Source organism: Carcharhinus amblyrhynchos, unplaced genomic scaffold (genome assembly GCF_965287045.1).
Source record: "Carcharhinus amblyrhynchos unplaced genomic scaffold, sCarAmb.v2.hapA scaffold_396, whole genome shotgun sequence".
In the NCBI taxonomy this organism is placed as follows: domain Eukaryota; kingdom Metazoa; phylum Chordata; class Chondrichthyes; order Carcharhiniformes; family Carcharhinidae; genus Carcharhinus; species Carcharhinus amblyrhynchos.
Window position 1 is genome coordinate 99,818 of NW_027650136.1, and position 23,162 is coordinate 122,979.

The 23,162-nt window shown below is 49.1% G+C and overlaps 2 protein-coding genes across 2 annotated transcripts in view; one reads left to right on the forward strand and one right to left on the reverse strand.

Moving 5' to 3' along the window:
• The window catches only part of mrpl28 (mitochondrial ribosomal protein L28), a 62,721-nt gene extending 57,121 nt beyond the window's left edge, over positions 1-5,600 (forward strand). Inside the window, exon 7 of the mRNA XM_080183735.1 lies at positions 5,544-5,600. The gene's annotated coding sequence lies outside the window, so the exon portion shown is untranslated. The remainder of the gene's footprint in view (positions 1-5,543) is intronic.
• LOC145339309 (uncharacterized) overlaps positions 1-23,162 on the reverse strand; it is a 45,909-nt gene that overhangs the window by 10,234 nt on the left and 12,513 nt on the right. Inside the window, exons 2-8 of the mRNA XM_080183732.1 lie at positions 20,392-20,427; positions 18,070-18,701; positions 13,571-13,722; positions 11,527-11,618; positions 5,533-5,658; positions 2,965-3,069; positions 679-894 (exon numbers count right to left, since the gene is read on the reverse strand). Of these exons, the coding sequence (XP_080039858.1) occupies positions 679-894; positions 2,965-3,069; positions 5,533-5,658; positions 11,527-11,618; positions 13,571-13,722; positions 18,070-18,701; positions 20,392-20,427 (1,359 nt within the window). The remainder of the gene's footprint in view (positions 1-678; positions 895-2,964; positions 3,070-5,532; positions 5,659-11,526; positions 11,619-13,570; positions 13,723-18,069; positions 18,702-20,391; positions 20,428-23,162) is intronic.

The following is a 23,162-nucleotide window of genomic DNA, read 5'->3' on the forward strand; positions in this document are numbered from 1 at the left end:
GGGGTGACAGGGATAGGGCAGAGGAGCAGGGTAAGATACTCTGTTAGAGTATGTAGATTCGATGGGCCGAATGGGAGCTACATTCAGAGCCGGGTATCCCTGGAGAAGCAGCACATGGTGTGCACTAGCACAATCGATGCCTTCCATGCCCGGTGAGCATTGCCAGCACTGGGGCGTTTTATCAAACCCTTTAATCACAACTTGATTTAAGTTATGTTTGCAACAGGGAGGCAGAGGCAAGCACTGCTGCCTCACAGCGTAGGGACCAGAGTTCAATACCCGACTCTGGTGCAGAGTCTGCACATTCTCCCCATTCGTGCATGGGTTTCCTCCGGGAACTCCTGTTTCCTCCCACAGTCCAAAAGACGTGCTAGTTAGGTGCTAAATTCTCCCTCAGTGTTACCCGAACAAGTTGCCTGAACGTAGCGACGAGGGGATTTTCACAGCAACTTCATTGCAGTGTTAATATGCGACTAATAATAAATAAACTTTAATAAATTTGAAAGAGTTTTTTTTGCCCCTTTAAGGGGCTGCTCCTTTAACTTCATCCATCAGTTTATGTGACCTGGTCTAATCGGTTGACCATCTCATTCAAGAGTACAATCGCAAGACTTTCTTTTTGCTAACATGCCTGTCCTGTGCATGTATTAAGACTTGGAGCTTGTTTCGGTACATTACCATCTAATTTTGGGAGGTAGCGGAACTCGAAGGACTCGCTGTATTCCTTGTCAGAGGGGCGGTACAGTTGCAGCTTCACGGTCACCTGGTCCTGGATGTCGATGTCGCAATATGGCGGCGTTTTGAACACAATGGCTATCTGTCGGTGAACGTCCGTCTGGGAGAAGACCCCCTTCGCTTCCCAGTTCCCCTTTGAGAAGACAACGGCGATATCCTCTGTAAAGGGGAAAGAGAAGATATGGGAACGTTGGGATTTGGGAGCGGACGGAGGCCATTCAGCCCCTGCTGCTCCATTCAGTGAGATTATGGTTGGTCTCGTCGTAGCCTCTTCCCTGCCACCCTCCCTTCCCCATCAAAGACACGCCTCAAATAAATTCAGCAACTCAGACTTCAGTCCTCTCTGGGGAGACGATTCCAGACTCCGAGAAAATAAATTCTCCTCATCTCGGCCTCAGGTCGGAACTTTCCGGAGATTCATGCCAGCCAGATCTTCTGGCCCTACCAGCCAAGCAGCCCCCTGTGGGTTTCATAGCGGGGAGGGGGGTGCATCCGACAGGAAACTCCATTGGCATGGGCGGATATCAAAATATCCCACCGCCTGACAGGAGCAGTGGGTTGCGTGCTAAATCCCACGCACCGTAAGAAGCCATTTTGATTTAAAAGGCTATTCGGCCTTCATGTTCTCTTCTGTTCACAATTCATTGGCTCTCCAACATTTAAAAAAAAGGACACTCAAATTTTGGGTGGGGTTTTAAAGGAGGACACTCAAAATACTTTCCTGTTAGTGCTTCATAGAATCATAGTACAGTACTGAAGGAGGCCATTCAGCCCATCAAGTCTGCACTGATCACAACCCCACCCAGGCCTTATCCCCACGATGCGTTTACCCTGCTAGCCCCCCTCACACTAACGGGCAATTTAGCACGGCCAATCCACCTAACCCACACATCTTTTGGGCTGTGGAAGGAAACTGGAGTACCCGCAGGAAGCCCACGCAGTCATGGGGAGAATGTGCAAACTCTGCACAGTGACCCGAGCTGGGAATCGAACCTGGGTCCCTGGCACTGTGAGGAAGCAGCGCCAACCACCGTGCCACCCTTGTACTATGTACATCCTCTAACAATTTTGCTTCAGTAATGCAAGGATTTACACAGGGTAGATAGAAGGAGACTATACTCCTGTTGGTGATGGTGGTGTGGGAAGGTGGTGGGGGGGGGGGTGGTGGGAGTGAAGTATAGAACCAGTGGTTAGCGCTGCTGCCTTTCAGCACCAGGGACCCTGGTTTGATTCCCAGTTTGGGTCACTGACTGCGTGGAGTTTGCACATTCTCCCCGTATCTACGTGGATTTCCTCCAGCTGCTCCGGTTTCTTCTCACAGTCCAAAGATGTGCAGGTTAGGTGAACTGGTGAACTAAATTGTGCCTATCTGCCTAATCTGCACATCTTTGGACACTAAGAGGCAGTTCAGCATGGCCAATCCACCTAACATACATCTCTTTGGACATTAAGAGGCAATTTAGCATGGCCATCGTGTCCAAAGATATGTACATTAGGTGGATTGAGCATGCTAAATTACCCCTTAGTGTCCAAAGATATATAGGTTAGGGGGATTAGTGAAGTGAATGCCTGGGGTTATGGGGATAGGGCGTGGGTTTGCCACTTCTCGGAGAGTTGATGCAGACTTGATGGGCTGCATAGCCACCTTCTGCACTGCAGGTATTTTGTGTTTCTAAGTTTTAGTTTTATGATGCTCCTGTGAAGCGTTTTGGGATGTTTTACTGTGTTAAAGGCACTTTATAAATACAAGTCAGTGCTGCATCTCAAACAATACATTATACAGCCAGATGTGCAAACAGAATGATAAGTAAGAATGCTTCCTGCTCCCTCGCTACAACCTGACTCTGTCAAAACGCTTCAGGTATTCTCCAGGACTTGACCGGGTGTTATCCTCCCACGTCAGAGTGCTAGTTAAAAGACAGCGATTTGGGAAAAAGCAAAGTACTGCAGCTCGCTGGAAAACCGAAACAAATCCTGGGATTGCTCAGCAGGTCATGATGTGGAGATGCCAGCGTTGGACTGGGGTGAACACAGTAAGAAGTCTCACAACACCAGGTGTGAAAACCCCAAAAAGCTTATGGGTTTACTACCAAATAAACCTGTTGGACTTTAACCTGCTGTTGTGAGACTTCTTACATTGCTCAGCAGGTCAGGCAGCGCCTGTTGAGACAGAAGCAGAGTTAATGGGTCGATGACCTTATATCAGGATTGCAATACAAACACTCGTACCTTTCTGCACCTTGTCACACAGCAGGAACAACTCTTCCCCTCCCGTGCACGTCCCGTTATCTTTGTTCAGACGACAGATTCGAAGCTCCGAAGTATTCGTTGCCTCTGGAAATGGAAAGAGCGAGCCGTTGAGTGCAGTGTCGCCATGGAAAGGCCCACTTATCCAATTCCTTTAACACCTCCAATTCTAAATCGTTCCACCAAGCGGCGACCATGCCTTCAGCAACCCAAGCTCCGAAGTTGAGGGATCGAAAGATGTTGGGGGAAAAGGCGGGGGGGTGGAATCAGGATATTGAATTTACTGATCAGCCATGATCATGAAGAATGGTAGAGCAGGCTCAAAGGGCTGAATGGCCTCCACTACTTCTGTGTTCCATGTCTCTGCAAACTCCTCCACCTCTCTCCCCTCCTTTAGAGAGGCTCTTTATAACCCACCCAGCGTTCCATCAACGCCTCTACTTTCTCAGGAGGCTAAGGAAATTTGGCATGTCCGCTACGACTCTCACCAACTTTTACAGATGTGCCATAGAAAGCATTCTTTCTGGTTGTATCACAGCTTGGTATGGGCTCCTGCTCTGACCAAGACCATAAGGAACTACAAAATGTCGTGAACATAGCCCAATCCATCATGCAAACCAGCCTCCCGTCCATTGACTCTGTCTACACTTCCTGCTGCCTCAGCAAAGCGGGCAGCACCCCGGACATTCTCTCTTCCACCTTCTTCCATCAGGAAAAAGATACAAAAGTCTGAGGTCACGTACCAACCGACTCAAGAACAGCTTCTTCCCTGCTGCCATCCAACTTCTGAATGGACCTACCTTGCATTAAGTTAATCTTTCTCTACATCCTAGCTATGACTGTACAATTACATTCTGCACCCTCTCCTTTCCTTCTCTGTGAACAGTATGCTTTGTCTGCACAAGAAGCAAAACTTTCCTATACTAATAGATGTGACAATAATAAAATCTCAAATAATAAATTCTCTTACACCTCCAATTTTAATCGCTCCACCAAGGGTGACCATGCCTTCAGCTGCTTGAACCCAAAGCTCCAAAACTGAGGGAGGGATCAAAGGATATGGGGGCGGGGGGGTCAGAACCTTGAATTCGATGATCAGTCATGATCATAATGCACATGGAACAGGCTTGAAGAGCCAACTCCTCCCTTCCATTGACTGTGTTTGATTCCCTCCACCTCTCTTTCCTCCTATTGAAGAGGCTTTTAAAACCCACAACTGGTACCCAGCATTGGTCCAATATCTCCTTACGTGATGTAGTGAGACCCTTTGTTTAATTACACGCTGATGAGGACTTGGGTACGGTTTACGGTGTTAAACTTCGCTGTATAAATGGATGCTGTTGTTTGGAAACGTTTTTGAGTAATCCCCCTGTCGCCCAGTAACCAGTTCAGTAGTTCATCAGATAATCAGTCAGAATCCCAACTTGGCTCACTCACACTTGCTGGAAACTTCATTCATACAGAGGGACTTGTCCTCTGAAGGTGAAAGGAGAACGTGCAGGCATTGAACCTTCTTTCTTTCAATTATGCACAAACTGAAGGACAAATCCCTCTGCTGCATTCACCTCCTCCAATCAGAATTGACCTGGTAACCATAGAATCCTTAACAGTGCAGTGGGAGGCCATTCAGCCCATCTAGTCCACACAATCTCTGAAGGAACATGGGACAGCACTGTGGCACTGCTGCCTCACAGCACCAGGGACCTGTGTTCAATTCCTGGCTTGGGTTACCGTCTGTGTGGAATCTGCACTTTCTCCCCGTGTCGGTGTGGGTTTCCTCCAGGTGCTCTGGTTTCCTCCCACAGTCCGAAAGACATGCGGGTTAAGTGCACTGGCTGTGCTAAATTCTCCCTCCGTGTACTCAAACAGGCGCCGGAGTGTGGTGACTAGGGGATTTTCACAGTAACTTCATTGCGGTGTTATTGTAAGCCTGCTTGTGACACTAATAAATAAACTTTACCCAGGCCCATCCTGCCACTCTATCCCGTAACCTCATGCATTTCCACGGCTAATCCACCTAACCTGCACAGTCTTTGGACTGTGGGAGGAAACTGGAGCACCCGGAGGAAACCCACGCAGACACAGGGAGAATGTGCAAACTCCACACAGACAGTGACCTAAGCCAGGAATTGAACCCGGGTGCCTGGCACTGTGAGGCCACTGAACCACTGTGCTGCCTAATCAGTAACTTTTTCTCACGTGGTACAAATCGTTACTGCCTTTGAAACTTGGCATTCTTGTGCTTATCCTGATGCATGCAAGATGAAAAACCTCAGCAGCATGTCTCTTTTTACAACAATATCCCAAAAATAGAAACAGAAAACCGGACAGGGACAGGGGAATAATGTGGGAAGGTGCGTGAGAAAATTGAGACAGATTCAGGGAGGGGGTGCGGGGTTGGGAGTGACAAGGATAGTGGGGTGGGGAAAAGGGATGGAGATTTGGGATAGGGAGAGGGGAGTGGAGATTTGGGATAGAGTGTGTGATCCAGCTAATCAGGGGAAGGGGGAACCAAACAACAGCAGATGAATCCCATCAAGTTTTTCATACTTTTGTCGTAGATCGGTTCCGACAGGACGGGTGGGAGAACCATGTTCTGTTCTTGGATAAAAGCTTGGAAGCAAAGTCGAACCACATTCATGTCAACGTCTTCTGAGCATCTTGCCGAGTCACCAACTGAGAAGGAAGCAAAATCTTGTTACATTTAAAGTTTATTTGTTGGCGTCACCAGTAAGGTGAGAGTCTCCAGAGAATGGTGGGAGTCTAGAACTCGAGAGGGTGGGAGAGTCAGGAACTCTCAACATTTAGGTGAGCACTTAAAGCACCATAGGCTACACACCAAGATTTTTTAAAGTCATTTTTAAAAGCCTATTTCATTAGTGTCACAACTAGGCTGATATTAACACCGCAACGAAGTTACTGTGAAAATCCCCTAGCCGCCACACTCCAGCATGTGTTCGGGTACACCGAGGGAGAATTTAGCACGGCCAATGCACCCTAACCAGCACGTCTTTCGGACTGTGGGAGGAAACCGGAGGAGACCCACGCAGACACGGGGAGAACGTGCAGACTCCGCACAGACAGTGACCCAAGGCTGGGAATTGAACCCAGATCCCTGGCGCTGTGAGGCAGCAGTGCTAACCACTTTGCCACTGATTTGCCATTTGTCATGGGTGTCGCTGGCTGGGCCAGCATTTATTGCCCATGCCTAGTTGCCCTTGGAGAGCAGTTGAGAGTCAACCACATTGCCGTGGCTCTGGAGTCACATGTAGACCAGACTGGGTAAGGACGGCAGACTTCCTTCCCTAAAGGGACCAGATGGGTTTTTCTGAGAATGGTTTCATGGTCATCAGTAGATTCTTAATTCTAAATATTTTTTATTGAATTCAAATTCCGCCATTTGCTGTGGCGGGATTCGAACCCAGGTCCCCAGAACATTAGCTGAGCTTGTGGATTAACAGTCTAGCAATAATACCACGAGGCCATCGCCTCCCTCTGGAAAATGGGGTTAGAATAGATAGGTGCTTGATGGTCAGCGCAGAGACGGTGGGCCGATGGGCCTTGTTCTGTGCTGCAAAAAACTCTACGACTGTGATTCTGCGATGTTAAGCAGTCGGTGGAGAACTCAGGTTCTCAAGAGCTGGGGCTTTCCCTTATTTTTGCAGTGTGTGAGAGACCTCTGACACTGGCACAGCACAGACAGAGAGAGGGGTTTGCTGTTCTCCTGACTCATCTGTGGACACCGATAGCTAGACAGTCAGAGCTGATATGCAACATATTCGTTGGAGGGTTTTCTCGTTTTGAGAACACCAACACTGTTTCGAATAGCTGTCCGCAAGATGCGAGTTTCAGCTTACCACAACAAGCACCTATCTGGCCATTTGGGGCATCTGCAAAAAACTCCAGTCAATCCCCCCCCTTCCACCGTGGGAGCACCCATCAAGTCGACCTGCTAGGGCCAATGTGGGGGGACCTCAGTTTCATCTGGAAGGCAGTGCAGCACTCAAATACTGGCAATGTCCACCTACGTCGCTTGCTCCAAGTCCCCAGAGTGAGACACGAACCGGCGCCCTTCAGACTCGAGAAGCAAGAGCATCACCCACTGAGCCACAAAGGGTCCCCTCCCTGACCAACCCCCCAAGACCTTGTGCACAAAGATCAGCACTAACCCAGCACAGACCATGAGCGCACTGCAGGGTTTCGTCATTGGGGGCACGGCAGCACAGTGGGTTAGCGCTGCTGCCTCACAGCGCCAGGGAGCTGGATTCGATCCCTGGCTTTGGGTTACCACCCGTGAGGAGTCTGCACATTCTCCCCGTGTCTGCATGGGTTTCCTCCGGGTGTTCCGCTTTCCTCCCACAGTCCAAAGATGTGCAGATTAGGTGAATTGGCTGTGCTAAATTGCACCTCCCCCACCAGGATTAGCAAGGTAAATACCAGGGGTTATGGGTAGGGGTGGGATTGATGTTGGTGCAGACTGAATGGGCAGAATGGCCTCCTTCTGTACTTTCGGGATTCTATGATCTGGCTGACTATCCGGTAGACTGGTAACATGGTACTGACTGACTGAGCTGGGGGGGGGGGGGGGGGGGGGGAGAAAGAAAAAGAAAGAGGGAGAGAGAGAGAAAGAAAAAGAAAGAGGGAGAGAGAGAGAGAAAGAAAGAAAAAGAAAGAGGGAGAGAGAGAGAGAAAGAAAGAAAAAGAAAGAGGGAGAGAGAGAGAAAGAAAAAGAAAGAGGGAGAGAGAGAGAAAGAAAAAGAAAGAGGGAGAGAGAGAGAAAGAAAAAGAAAGAGGGAGAGAGAGAGAAAGAAAAAGAAAGAGGGAGAGAGAGAGAAAGAAAAAGAAAGAGGGAGAGAGAAAAAGAAAGAGGGAGAGAGAAAAAGAAAAAGAAAGAGGGAGAGAGAAAAAGAAAGAGGGAGAGAGAGAGAAAGAAAAAGAGGGAGAGAGAAAAAGAAAGAGAGAGAGAAAGAGAAAGAAAAAGAGGAGGGAGAGGGAAGGAGAAAGTCAGAGAGAGGGAAGGAGAGGGAGAGACCAGGGGTCGCTTTTATTTAACCCTTGCAACCTCTGGTGCTGAGTGAGCCCGTCTCTCCAGTGATAAAGTGGCTGTGGTTTTGCCGATCATTTATCTGGGGTCTTGGGGAATTTCTCTCGACAATGTGAGGCTACTTGCAGTAGGAGAGGACAGCAGCAGGGCCAGTGCAGTTTGTGAACAGCAAGTTTCCTGTTTGTGCTGGTTATGCCCCGTCACTCTGATCCTGGGGTTTGGCGTGGAGCCACAGCCTATGGGGGAACCTCTTGTGGTCTGTTAGCCGTTAAATTTAACTCTCTATCTTTGTCACGTAGCAACAATAACCGTTAGAAACTAATTGCAAGCTCAACCACCTGGCTGCAAGTTGCAAGGGCATTTGCATCGCTGGCTGAATTTAAAGGGAGCGACACAGGGAGCCTGGTAATGACTGGAAAACCCCAGAGAGTCTGGCATCACTTGCTTTGCAAAGACATCATTCTCGCGCTGAAATGCAGAATGTGAGATCGGTACCCCCGCCCCCCCCCCTCCCCTCCGTCATCTCGCACATCCACTCCCTCCACCACCGACAGCAGCCGTGTACACCATCTACACCACCAAACCCACCATCTCTACCACCGAGGAGGACAGCAGACACATGGCAACGCCCCCACCTGCAAGTCCCCCTCCATCCCGACTTGGAAATATATCGGCCGTTCCTTCACTGCCACAGGGCCCAAATCCTGGAATTCCCCCCTCCAACAGCTCTGTGGCTGCGCCCATGTCATGGCGATAGTGACAACTCTAGCTGGCTTCTCACTGCCACCTTCTCAAGGGACGAACAGGGGAAGGCAACAAATGCCAACCTCTCCAGAGACTCCCACATTAAGTAAATACGGCACGGTAGCACAGTGGTTAGCACTGCTGCTTCACAGCTCCAGGGGCCTGGGTTCGATTCCTGGCTCAGGTCACTGTCTGTGCAAACTCCACACATTCTCCTCGTGTCAGCGTGGGTTTCCTTCGGGTGCTCCGGTTCCCTCTCACCGTCCAAAGATGTGCAGGTTAGGTTGATTGGCCATGCTAAAATTGACCCTTAGTGTCCTGGGATGTGTAGGTTAGAGGGATTAGCAGGTAAATGTGTAGGGATAAGGGGATAGAGCCTGGGTGGGATTGTGGTCAGTGCAGACTCGATGGGCCAAAGGGCCTCTTTCTGCACTGTAGGGTTCTATGTTATAGGGCGGCACAGTGGCTAGCACTGCTAACTCAGCGCCAGGGACCCAGGTTTGATTCCCGGCTTGGGTCACTGTCTGTGAAGCTGCGTCCCTGGCATTGTGAGGCAGCAGTCCAGCGTGCCACCCTATTAATTTATTGGGATGTGGGAGTCACGGGAAAGGCTGACATTTGTTGCCCTCCCCTGTTTGTCCTTTGAGAAGGTGGCAGTGAGATGCCAGTTAGAGTTGACACTATCGCTATGACGTGGGCGCACCCGCAGTGCTGTTAGGGAGGGAGTTCCAGCATTCGGAGCCAGCGACATTGAAGGAACAGCCGATATATTTCCAAGTCAGGTTCCAATCTTGCATTGTGCTGATTTCAGCACATTTGCGGAAGGTGCACAGGGTGGGAGGGGGGAGGAGAATGGACTTTGCCCTCACTTTCTGAAGGGAGCCATCCGTTGCCATCAGCTGGCCCTCGATGAGGGGTTTCTGCCACTGGACCTCGTGACCCACGTTCTAAACTCTGATCCCTCTGGGCACACGGGGCAGGATGCCCACGGGTGAACAGGATCCAGACGGCAGGATTCCCGCGGGTTAGCGGGATCCAGACGGCAGGATTCCTTTCTCTCTCTCCACTCCGCCTCATCACTTGAGGCATTGGCACTCCGAGCATGACGCAGGCTGTCTCCATTTTGAACGGTCGGGTTATGAGTTCCTCCCCAATCATTAACCAGTGTACTTTACCAGGGTTTTTGAAACGTTTGCCATGCCCTCCCCTGAAACACTGGCCAGTCAAGTGTTGAGAAAACAGGGCCTGGCTGGATAGACAGTTAATGGATATGTGGCTAGTCCATCAGAGTTGAGCTTTCAAGAGTCTTGCCTGAATCCCATCCAGACCCTATCCCTGTAACTCCATGTATTTATCCTGCTAACCCCCTTGACACTAAGGCAACATTTACTATGGCCAATCCCCTTAACCTGCACATCTCAGGACACTAAGGGGCAATTTAGCATGGCCAATCCCTCTATCCTGCACATCTCTGGATTGTGAGGAAACCGACGCAGACACGGGGGAGAATGTGCAGACTCCACACAGACAAGGCTGGAATCGAACCCGGGTCCCTGGCGCTGTGAGGCAGCAGTGCTAACCACCATGCCATGTGTTTAACACAGCTTTCTTGCTTTTGCGCTCAGGTAATAAATTCAACGATGCTTATTTTTTTGGGGAAAAAAAGCCGAAATCTCTGAATTTGTCCTGTCCCTTTCAAAGGCATCTCTACATGTTGCCTCCGATTCTCGCTCTCGAGGGAGTGCAGCGAAGGTTTACCAGGCTGATTCTGAGGATGGTGGGACTGATGTATGAGGAAAGATTGACTAGGTTAGGATTTTTTTTGCTGGAATTCAGACGAATGAGGGGGGGCATCTCAGAGACTTAGAAAATTCTAGCAGGACTGGACAGGGTAGATGCAGGAAGGATGTCCCCAAGATTCACAAGGATGATCCCTGGAATGAAGAGCTTGTCGTATGAGGAATGGTTGAGGACTGTTGTACTTGGAGTTTAAAAGGATGAGGGGGGATTTTATTGAAACTCAGAGGATACTGCTAGGCCTGGATAGAGTGGACGTGGAGAGGATGTTTCCACTAAGTAGGAAAAACTAGAACCAGAGGGCACAACCTCAGGCTAAAGGGACAACCCTTTAAAACAGATGAGGAGGAGGAATTTCTTCAGCCAGAGAATCTGTGGAATTCTTTGCTGCAGGGGGGCCGGGTCATTAAGACAGAGATAGATAGATTCTTGATTAATAAGGGGATCAGGGGTTATGGGGAAAAGAATGGGGATAAGAAAAATATGAGCCACGATTGAAGGACAGAGCAGACTCGATGGGCCGACTGGCCTAATTCTGCTCCTTTGTCTTATGGTCCCAATGTTGGAGTGTCCAGAACCAGGGGTCACAGTCTGAGGATTCAGGGTGGACTATTTGGGACGGAGATGAGGAGACATTTCTTCAAGCAAAGAGTGGTGAGCCTGTGGAATTCATTACCACAGGAAGTAGTTTATGTCAAAACATTGGATGTATTCTGGATATAGCACTTGGGGGTGAATGGGATCCAAAGGTTATGGGGAGAAAGCAGGATGAGGCTATTGAGTTGGACAATCAGCCATGATCGTGATGAATGGCTGGGCAAGCTTGAAGCGCTGAATGGCCTCCTCTTGCTCCTATCTTCTATGTTTCTCCATTTCCGAAGCCTCTTTAGATTGTGGGGTTGGAGGTAAATGCACTGAAACTGGATATTTTCTGAGGAATACCATGAATGTCGGCTTACCGTTGAAAGGATCGATCCCGAGTTGCAGTCGGTGGTCGAGGGCTTTCCCGATTTCTTTCTTCTTCATGCACTGAATTCCTAGGTTGGCAAAACTGAGAGAGAGAGAGAGAGAAAGCGGAGGGCATGTTGAGAGCAGGGAAGCCGTGGGGTTCGTGGACAATGTCCTCCACTGCAGGTATGGTCAAACAGCCCGCAGCGCTTTACAGAATCGGACCCCCAACCCAGGAGGCCACTAATTCAACAAACCGCTTTTCATTCCTGGGAAAACAGTCAGGAGAAAAGCAAAATCCCAAAATGGCACCAACTAGCGTCCCTCAGAGGAGGGAAACGGTCACTTCTATCCTACACGTGACTCCACTCTCTAGAGGAAAGCTCGCTCGGGTAACAAGGCACAGTGGTTAGCACTGCTGCCTCACAGTACCAGGGACCCGGGTTCGATTCCTGGCCTCGGGTCACTGTCTGTGTGGAGTGTGCACATTCTGCCCGTGTCTGCATGGGTTTCCTCCCATAGTGTGAAAAAGGCATGCTGGTTAGGTGCTAAATTCACCCTCACTGTACCCGAACAGGAGTGTGGCAACTAGGGAACTTTCACAGTAACTTCATTGCAGTGTTAATGTAAACCGATTTGTGACACTAGTAAATAAACTTTACTTTCCAAAGGTTAGGTGGATTGGCTGTGTTAAATTGACTCTTAGTGTCAGGGGGATTAGCAGGGGAAATGAGGGTTATGGGGATAGGGCCTGGGTGGGATTGTGGTCAATACAGACTCAATGGGCCGAATGGCCTCCTTCCATACTGAAGGGATTCTATTCTAGTAAGGAGGGTCCAGGTCAGGAGTGCAAGTCGCGATTGGTACTGCAGCAAGTTATTTCTAGAATGCAGAAATAATCATGAATAACACTCACATTTCATAAGGCAACCTCTAAAATTAAATGGATTGAAGGCAGTGATGCCCTCCTGAGTCAAATATCTCACCCACATTAACCATCTTGGCTTGTCCATATGTGGCATTGATGAGAAAGTTATCAACCAACCATGAAATAGTCCCCCAGTGTGAGAGAGAGAGAAAGAGAGAGAGACAGCACAGGAGGACATTCGGCCCATCAGTCTTGCACTGGCTTTTTGGTAGTGCTATTATCCCAGGAAGGGAGAGGGATGAGATGAGAGGGGAGGGAGGGAGGGAGGGAGGGAAGGAATGGAGGAAGAGAGAGGTGGGGGGAGAATGGAGGGAGAGGGAGAGAAGGGTGGGGGGGAATGGGGAGAGAGAGAGAGAGAGAGAGAGAGAGGGGTGGGGAGGGAATGGAGGGGGAGAGAGAGAGGGGGGGGGTGGGGGGGGAAGAGAGAGGAGATGGGGGGGGGGGGGGAGGGAGGGAGAGAGAGAGGTGGGGGGAATGGAGGGAGAGAGAGAGAGAGGGAGGGTGGGGGGGGAAGAGAGAGATGAGATGAGAGGGGAGGGAGGGAGGGAGGGAATGAATGAATGGAGGGAGAGAGAGAGGTGGGGGGAGAATGGAGAGAGAGAGAGAGGTGGGGGGGAATGGAGGGGGAGAGAGAGAGAGAGATGGGAGGGAGGGAGAGAGAGAGAAGTGGGGGGAATAAAGGGAGAGAGAGAGGTGGGGGGGAGAGAGAGATGAGATGAGAGGGGAGGGAGGGAGGGAAGGAATGGAGGGAGGGAGGGAGAGAGAGAGAGAGGGGTGAGGGGAATGGAGAGAGAGAGAGAGAGAGAGGGGTGGGGGGGAATGGAGGGAGAGAGAGAGAGATGGGGGGGGTGGAGGGGGAATGGAGGGAGAGAGAGAGAAAGAGAGTGCGGTGGGGGGAGGGGGAAGGGAGGAAGGGAAAAAGAGGGGAGGAAGGGAGGGAAAAAGAGGTGAGGGAGGGGGGAGGGAAAAGGGTGGTGGGGAGAGAAAGGGCTAGGATTATTTTTGACCCTTCCAATCTCACAGCAATAACACGCCCGTTTGGCGAGTCATCCCCCCCCCACAAGGACAGTTTTAGGCTCTCACGGTGGAACAACAGACACGATGAGTGCAGGAACTCCAGCCCTTACCTGGCCTTCATGTTGCACTTGGGGCTGACCATGACTTCACAGATGCCATTTTGGCAGTCTTTACCCACAAGGCTGTGAGGGTGCGGCTTGTAGGGTTCATCTTTGGTCACCAAGGAAACGATCACCTTGACCTCACCCTGCCAGTTCTGGATCTGGACAGAAAAGAACCACACACCAATTCAGCAACTTTCAATATCCTGGGGGTTACCACTGACCAGAAACTGAACTGGACCCGGTTATATAAATAGAGTGGCAACAAAAGCTGACCAGAGACTGGGAATCCCTGCCATGAGTAACTCACTTCCTGATTCCCCAAAGCCTGTCTACAAGGCACTAATCAGAAGTTTGATAGAATTCTTGCTTGGATGAATACGGTGGCACAGGGTTAGCACTGCCGCTTCACAGCTGGCTTGTGGCTTCCTGGCTTGGGTCACTGTCTGTGCAGAGTCTGCATATTCTCCCCGTGCCTGTGTGGGTTTCCTCTGGGTGCTCTGGTTTCCTCCCAAAGATGTGCAGGTTAGGTTGATTGACCATGCTAAATCACCCTTTTGTGTCCCAGGATGCGTAGGTGAGAGGGATTAGTGAGTGAATATGTAGCAATACAGGGATAGGGCCTGGTTGGGATTTGATGGGCCAAATGGCCTCTTTCTGCACTATGGGGTTTCTATGATTCTACAAGTGTCGCTCCAACAACATGCAAGAAGCTTGACACTGGGCGGCACGGTGGTTAGCACTGCTGCCTCACAGCCCTGGGACCCAGCTTGGGTGACAGTGCAGAGGCTGCACGTTCTCCCCATGTTTGCATGGGCTTCCTCCAGGTACTCCGGCTTCCTCCCACAGTCTAAAAGACGTGTTGGTTAGTGTACATTGGCCATGCTAAATTCTCCCTCAGTGTAACCCGAACAGGCGCCAGACTGTGGCGACTAGAGGATTTTCGCAACAACTTAATGTAAGCCTACTTGTGACATTAATAAATGAATTTTAAATTTAAACTTTAAACCATCCAGGACAAAGCAGCCCACTTGATTGGCACTCCATCTGCAAACATTCACTTCCCCCACCACTGACGCTCAGTAGCAGTAGTGTGTACCATCTACAAGATGCATTGCAGCAATTCACCAAAGATCCTTAGACAGCACCTTCCAAACCCATGACCACTTCCATCTGGAAGGACAAAGGGCAGCAGATGCAAGGGAACACCACCCCTCCAAGCCAATCACCATCCTGACTTGGAAATATATTGGCCGTTCCTTTGCCATTGCTGGGTCAAAATCCTGGAACTCCCTCCCTAACAGCACTGAGGGCGTACCTACATTACAGGAGCTGCAGCAATTCAAGAAGGCAGCTCACCACCACCTTCTGAAGGATAATTAGGGATGGGCAATAAATGTTAGTTGAGCTCACATCCCATGAATTATTTTTTAAAAAGCTACTTTTTAAAAACAGTTAGATCATACCAATTGGAGAAAGAAATTCTAAAATGCATTTACATAGCGCCTTTAACACAGGTGTTCACGACAAAATTAGGCATTAAAACCACATAAGGAGATATCGGGTAATTAAGGAGGCAAATGGAATTTTGTCCTTCATTGCTAGAGGAATGGAGTTTAAAAACAGCGAGGTTATGTTGCAGCTGTATAAGGTGCTGGTGAGGCCACACCTGGAGCACTGTGTACAGTTTTGATCTCCTTACTTGAGAAAGGATGTACTGGCACTGGAGGGGGTGCAGAGGAGATTCATTAGGTTGATTCTGGAGTTGAGAGGGTTGGCTAATGGGGAAGAGACTGAGTAGACTGGACCTATACTTATTGGAATTCAGAAGAATGAGGGGAGATCTTATAGAAACATATAAGATTATGAAGGGAATAGATAACATAGAAGCAGGAAAATTGTTTCCACTGGTGGATGAAACGAGACCTAGGGCACATGGCCTCAAAATAAGGGGGAGCAGATTTAGGACTGAGTTGAGTTCTTCACACAAAAGGTTGTGAATCTGTGGAATTCTCTGCCCAGTGAAGCAGTTGAGGCTGCCTCATCGAATGTTTTTGAGGCAAGGATAGATACATTTTTGAACAGTAAAGGAATTAAGGGTTATGGTGAGCGGGCGGGTAAGTGGAGCTGAGTCCACAAAAAGATCAGCCATGATCTTATTGAATGGCGGAGTGGGCTTGATGGCCAACTCCTGCTCCCAGTTCTTATATTAGGGCAGGTGACCAAAAGCTTGCATGTCTTAAGAGGAAGAAAGAGATGTAGAGAGGTTTAGGGAGGGAATTCCAGAGTTTGGGACTCCAGGCAGCTGAAGGCACAGCGCCGATGGTGGAGCTATTCAAATCTGGGAAGTTCGGGGGGCTGGAATTGGAGTAGTGCAGGAAGCTTGGAGGGTTATAGAGCTGGCAATATGGAGGAACTTGAAAACAATAACTTCATATTGTATTCTCCAATCTTCCGCCAATAGACAGGTTAAAAAACCGAGGAGACGCTGCACTGTCAGAGGTATCATCGTTCCATTGAGGCCTTCCCCATAGGCCCTGGATAGATATAAAAGATCCCACTGTACTTTTTTTGAAGACTAGAGTTCTATCCAGGATTCTGGGGTTGATATCCCTCAATCAACAAAGTGAAGCTAAAAATTATCTGGTCATCATTTCATTGCCGACAGTGGGAGCTTGCTGCGCACAAATTGGCTTCTGCGTTTCCAAAATACATAGTGACACGGGGGTAGTGCTGCTGCCTCACAGTGCCAGGGATCTGAGTTCAATTCCAGGGTCACTGTCTGTGGGCAGTTTGCATGTTCTCCCCTTGTCTGCATGAGTTTCCTCCGGGTGCTCCAGTTTCCTCCCACAGTCCAAAGATGTGCGGGTTAGGTGGATTGGCCATGCTAAATTGCCCCTGTGTCCCCAGAGATGTGCAGGTTAGATGGACTGGCCATGCTAAATTGCCCCTGTGTGTCGAAAGATGTGGGTTGGGTGGATTGGCCATGCTAAATTGCTCTTTGGTTTCAGGGGAATTAGCAGGGAAAATATGTTGGGTTACGGGGATGGGATTGTGGTCGGTGCAGGCTCGATGGGCCAATTAGCCTCCTTCTGCATTGTAGGGATTCTATAAGTGACATATTTCAGAAAGTACGCCCTTGGCTGTTGTGGAAACCCTGAGGTTGTGAAAGGCGCTATAGAAAAGCAAATGTTTCTTTCAGTTCATCCCAGCTAACAGCAGCCCTGAGCCACAAGAGGTTGAAGGGTAATTCGAGATACACTTAGCAAACAAGGGCAGGTACAATGGAATCCCCCACGAAATCTCCCTCCCTGTGTCCCACCCAGTGTCCCTGGGAATTCACCTAGTTCTGCGCCTCAAACTCCCGGTTAAAATTCCCCCGAATATTCCACTGCAAATAAAAGCCAAACAAGTGAAACTAAACCAATGGAGAAACAACTATTTCGGCGTATTGGTTGCACGGAACATTTCTGAGAGATTTACGAAGCCTTCTCCAGCAAGAACCTACTGTTGCTCTTTACTTGCTGTCCAGAATGACAAAGCTAAACAGCAGCTCAACACACTTCCCATTTAAAGTTTGGTCTTTATTGTAATCCAAAATAAAATGGTGCTGCTCTGTATCTAACCCCGTGCTGTACCTGTCCTGGGAGTGTTTGATGGGGGATAGTGTAGAGGGAGCTTTACTCTGTATCTAACCCAACACATGGTTCATTGTAACAAATGATAAGTTCTTCCCGGTTGGTGGGTTAGCAATGAAAAGAATAACTGGCACAAGAGCCAGATTTGAGAGGAGGATTTTTTTTTATATATAAACAAGTTATGATGGTCTGGAATGTTCTACATGGAAAGATGATGAAATTGGATTCCGCAGTAACGGTCCAAATGGAATTAGATAAACACTTGAAAAGAAAATTCTTTCAGGATGATGGGGAATCAGCAGGAGAGAGGGGCTAATTGGACAGTTTAGAAAGGGCTGGCACAGGCATGATGGGCCAAATGGCCTCTTCTTGCACCTGATAGTTCTATGAAGTGAAATCATGCAGAGTGAGACAAATATTCTTTCAAAACCAACCCGTTTTTAATACATCGGGTGATGGGGTAAAAACACAATCTCTCAGAAACAGGCCATTCAGTCCATCTGGTCCATACTGGTGCTTATGCTCCACACAAGCCTCCTCCCACCCCCTCCCTCCATCTCACCCTCCATGTGTTTATCTAGTTTCATTGCCCCTTATTTACCTTTCAAAGTTCACCTCAACCACTCCCCGTGGGAGCTAGTCCCACATTCTCCTCCCCACCACCCCCCCACTTCCTTGGCGTTAAGAGGTAGCAGTTTATCCACCGTGCCAACACTGTGCCATATTGGAACAGTCAATTCTGGAGGTAACAAAGAAAGCAACAGCAGATGGGAGAGGGCGCCTCTTGTAGAAGAACCTTCAAGAGGCACCTCAGATTCAGTAATGACATACAGGGCACAGGTTCCCCCAAGGCCCACCATGGAGACGTACCTGGATGGTCGGGAGAGTCTTGGTTTGTTCCGTCGTGTTTTCACCGGGAATGCTTCCCGCTGAGCGGCCTTCACATTCGTAACGGAACCTCATCCCCCGCTGCTTGGGCTGCTCCACAATAACCAACCGGGGCGCCTCCTCCTTCACAAAGACGTTGCTCAGGGGGTGGGAGAAGAGCCTGGAGTTGGGCCGTGACGAATCCGCCCTCCTGCCCACCCGGCCGGCGACTTTCCTCTTCGTCTCCTGCGCCCGGTCATCCTTGCTGACCAGCTGAGGGGGCCCCGTGCCCCTGCTGACCAGTTGAGGGGGCCCCGTGCCCCTGCCGACCAGCTGAGGGGGCCCCGTGCCCCTGCTGACCAGCTGAGGTTGGCCCGTGCCCCTGCCGACCAGCTGAGGCTGGCCCGTGCCCCTGCCGACTAGCTGAGGGGACCCCGTGCCCCTGCCGACCAGCTGAGGGGACCCTGTATCCATGGGCATCAGGTCTGCCGGAGACGCGGCCCACGCGGGGACCTGGTTCATGAGTTGGTTCCTAATCTCTCCAATCTGAGGATTGGCAAAATCGCAGGGCTGCGGGTTCCGGATTTTTCCCTCTTCCAGGTCCTTCAGGATAAATTCATTCAGTACGTTCAGGTCTGAGGGGTAGAAATATATAGTTATCTTGGAGGATAAAAGGGGTTTGGAGAAAAGATTGGCCTTTCATATACAAAAGCAGGGATGTACTGCTCAGGCTCCACAAGATTCTGGTCAGACCACATTTAGAACAAAAAAATTACAGCACAGGAACAGGCCCTTCAGCCCTCCAAGCCTGCACCGACCATGCTGCCCGACTGAACTAAAACCCTCTCCCCTTCCGGGGACCATATCCCTCCCCATTCCCATCCTATTCACGTATTTGTCAAGAGGCCCCTTAAAAGTCAAGTTGGAGTATTTGTGAGCAATTTTGGGCCCTGTATCTAAGGATGGATGTGCCGGCCTTGGAGGGAACTCCAGAGGAGGTTCACAAGAATGATCCATGGAATGAAAGACTTGATATATGAGGAACGTTTGAGGACTCTGGGTCCGTACTCGGAGTTTAGAAGGATGGGGGATGGGGGGAGATTGCATAGGAACTTATAAAATTCTAACAGGGTAGATTCAGAAAGAAGGTTTCCAATGGTGGGGGAGTTCAGAACTAGGGGTCATCGTTTGAGGATAAGGGCTAAACCTTTCAGGACTGACGCGAGGAGAAATTTCTTCACCCAGGGGGTGGTGAATGTGTGGAATTCACTCCCATAGAAAGTAGTTGAGGCCAAAATGTTGTGTGATTTCAAGAAGAAATTAGATATTGCTCTTGGGGCTAAAGGGATCGAGAGATTGGGACCGGGGGATCAGGATATTGAATTTGATGATCAGCCATGATGAAAAGGAATGGTAGAACAATCATTCTCACTGTTCTTGGGATTGGGGTGGGGTGGGGAGGGGGGCGGTGGAATGACACAGGACGGAGGTTGGGGAATGGAGAAAGAAGAACGTGAGTTGGAACTCCCTATTCCAGTAATCTGCTGGGATCTGCTATAATATACAATGATGTGGAGATGCTGGTGTTGGACGGGGGTGAACCCTACTTGGCACAGTGGTTAGCACTGCTGCCTCAGAGTGCCAGGGATCGGGGTTCGATTCCCAGCTTGGGTCATTGTCTGTGTGGAGTTTGCGCATTCTCCCCGTGTCTGCATGAGTTTCCTCCAGGTGCTCTGTTTTCCTCCCACAATCCAAAAAAGTGTGCTGGTTAAGTGGATTGGCTATGCTAAATTCTCCCTGTGTACCTGAACAGGCACTGGAGTGTGACGACTAGGGGATTTTCACAGTAACTTCATTGCAGTGTTAATGTAAGCCTACTTGTGATTAATAAATAAACTTTACTTTGCTTTTATCCAGACCTTTTACTATCTTGTAGACCTCAATTTGATCTCCCCTCATTCTTCTAAGTTCCAGAGTGTCTCGGTCTAAACTGTTCAATCTCTCACCGTAGGACAAACTCCGCATCTCTGGAATCAATCTAGTGAACCTCCTCTGAACTGTTCCCAATGCCACTACATCTTCCCTGAAATAAGGGGACCAAAACTGTCCACAATAGTCCAGGTGCAGTCTTGAGTGTTGTTGGAGCTGCACCCATCCAGGCAAGTGGAGAGTGTTCCATCACACTCCTGACTTGGGTACAACCGAGTGGAGACTTACTCACCGCAGAATTCTGACTGACTGACTTAACAGCTAGGACTACGAGCAGAAAATAACCATGGCTTTTGGACTCAATGAGGAATTTGTCCAGATGTTACAGGTACTCACCAAAATTCTGATCCTGTTGTATTGACCCGCTGGCACCTAGGAAGATGAGAGGGAGAAGAAATAGAATTAAATCATACACAGTGCGGCACCGGCTTCAGATAGGGGATTCTGTGCCGTACATCAAAACAGAAAGGTTTTCAAAAGAGCATAACATTGGGCGCAATAAGTCCCATCAGTTTTCTAGAGATTATGGTTAGCCGTCTCAACAGAACAGTGAGATGGGGGTGGGGGCAAGAATCAGTCCCAAGTTTCTCCAGAAACACATCTAATTGTATAGCACGCAAGAAACAGTACTTTTAACTGTATCCCAATACATGTGACAATAATAAGTCAAATTAAATCCCCTATATATTCTACGAGCGGTATGCTTTGCCTGTATTGTGCGCAAGAAACAATACTTTTAATTGTATCTCAATACATGTGACAATAATAAATCAAAACGCTTACGTACTCTATGAACAGTATGTTTTGTCTGTATAGCGCACAAGAAACAATACTTTTCACTGTATCCCAATACATGTGACAATAATAAGTCACATTAAATCCCCTATATATTCTATGAGCGGTATGCTTTGCCTGTATTGTGCGCAAGAAACAATACTTTTCACTGTATCCCAATACATGTGACAATAATAAATCACATCAAATCCCATGTACGCCGTGAATGGTATGCTTCGTCTATATAGCACGCAAGAAACAATACTTTTCACTGTATATTAATACATATGACAATAATAAATCAAACCAATAATCTGAAGTAGCAGAGCCTCCAGCGAGCTGTTCACCTTGTGCCGGGCTCGATCAGTGAGGGACGGAACACATCGGGCTGTGGTCCTCTTTAAAAATGCCACAGGAACAGGAAGAGAAACTCGGGAATGAGCTGCAGCCCACATCAGGGCAAGAGTAATTCCCACCCCCGCCCCCACCCCCACCCCCGATACCAGAAACTGGAGTTGATAAATCCCCAGGACGTCCCTCCATCTCCACGGCCAGTTCTCAGGTCAGCCAGCGAGCTTCCCCCGAAAAAGGAAGTACGCCGACTCTCGCACTTCTGAAGGGACCACATCTGGATGCCTTCCACCACCCCCCCCCACAACCCTGTCACAAACTCAGGGAGAAGTTGTGGGCGGAACGGCTTCCTGAGTCAGAGGCCACAGATACAGTGACGTCTCCGGACTGTAACTGAATCCCTGCGGTGTCGCCATCACATCGAGGAGGGGGTAGAGATTGGGACCCGCTTGCGTGTCACAAAGCCACAATTTCTGCTGGACGGGGCTTTCAACAGGGGATGGGTTGCTAAGAGTAGGCGGCATGAAGTCAGTCTGCTAGGTCATCTCCTGCACAAAAAAGTGACATCACATAAGGCAAGGGAACATGGGAATTAGGAGCAGAAGTTGGCTAATTCACCCCTTTGAGCCTGCTCCACCATCCGTGGTATAGAACATAGAACAGTACAGGCTCTGCGGCCCTCAACGTTGTGCCGAGCTTTGTCCGATCCCAAGATCAAGCTATCCCACTCCCCTATCATTCTGGTGTGCTCCATGTGCCTGTCCAACAACCTTGAAAGTTCTTAAAGCGTCCGACTCCGCTATCACAGCAGGCAGTGCATTCCACACCCCAACCTCCTGCTCCGCCTTGACAAAAAAAAGCTGGAAAATCTCAGCAGGTCTGACAGTATCAGCCTCGAAACGTTGGCCCCTATTCTCTCCCCACAGATGCTGTCAGACCTGCTGAGATTTTCCAGCATTTTCTGTTTCAGATCCCAGCAGCCACAGTATGTTGCTTTTATCTTAAGAGGTCAGCCACGATTTGATTTATTGTCACATGCGTTAGCGTACAGTGAAAAGTATTGTTTCTTGCACGCTATACAGATAAAGCGTCCCGTTCATAGGGAAGGAAAGGAGAGAGTGCAGAATGTAGTGTTACAGTCATAGCTAGGGTGTAGAGAAAGATCAGCTTTGGATCAACAGAGGATCAACCCATGCAAAGGGCAACTGGAGCAAAAGAGACGACAAAAAGATGAGAAAAAGATGAGAATTTACAGCCAATGAAGCACTCTAGAAGCCTCATTGCTGCTCAAATGTAGGAAACGTGGCAGCCAATTTGTGCACAGTAGGTTCCTACAAACACCAACTGTTACAGATGCACCATAGAAAGCATTCTTTCTGGTTGTATCGCAACTTGGTATGGGCTCCTGCTCTGCCCAAGACAGCAAGGAGCTATAAAAGGTTGTGAATGTAGCCCAATCCATCACACAAACTAGCCTCCCATCCACTGACTCTGTCTACACTTCCCACTGCCTCAGCAAAGCGATCAGCATAATTAAGGACCCCACGCACCCTGGACATTCTCTCTTCCACCTTCTTCCTTTGGGAAAAAGATACAAAAGTCTGAGGTCACGTACCAACTGACTCAAGAACAGCTTCTTCCCTGTGGCCGTCAGACTCTTGAACGGATCTACCTCGCACTAAGTTGATCTTTCTCTACACCCCAGCTATGACTGTAACACCACATTCTGCACTTTCTCCTTTCCTTCTCCATGAACAGTGTGCATTGTGTTGCGCACAAGAAATAATACTTTTCACTCTATGCTAATACATGCGACAATAATAAATCAAGTCAAAATCAAGGACCCCCACGCACCCTGAACATTCTCTCTTCCACTTTCTTCTGTCAGGGAAAAGTTACAAAAGAGAGGTCACGTACCCACTGACTCAAGAACAGTTTCTTCCCTGCTGCTTAAAGACTTTTGAATGGATCTACCTCGCACT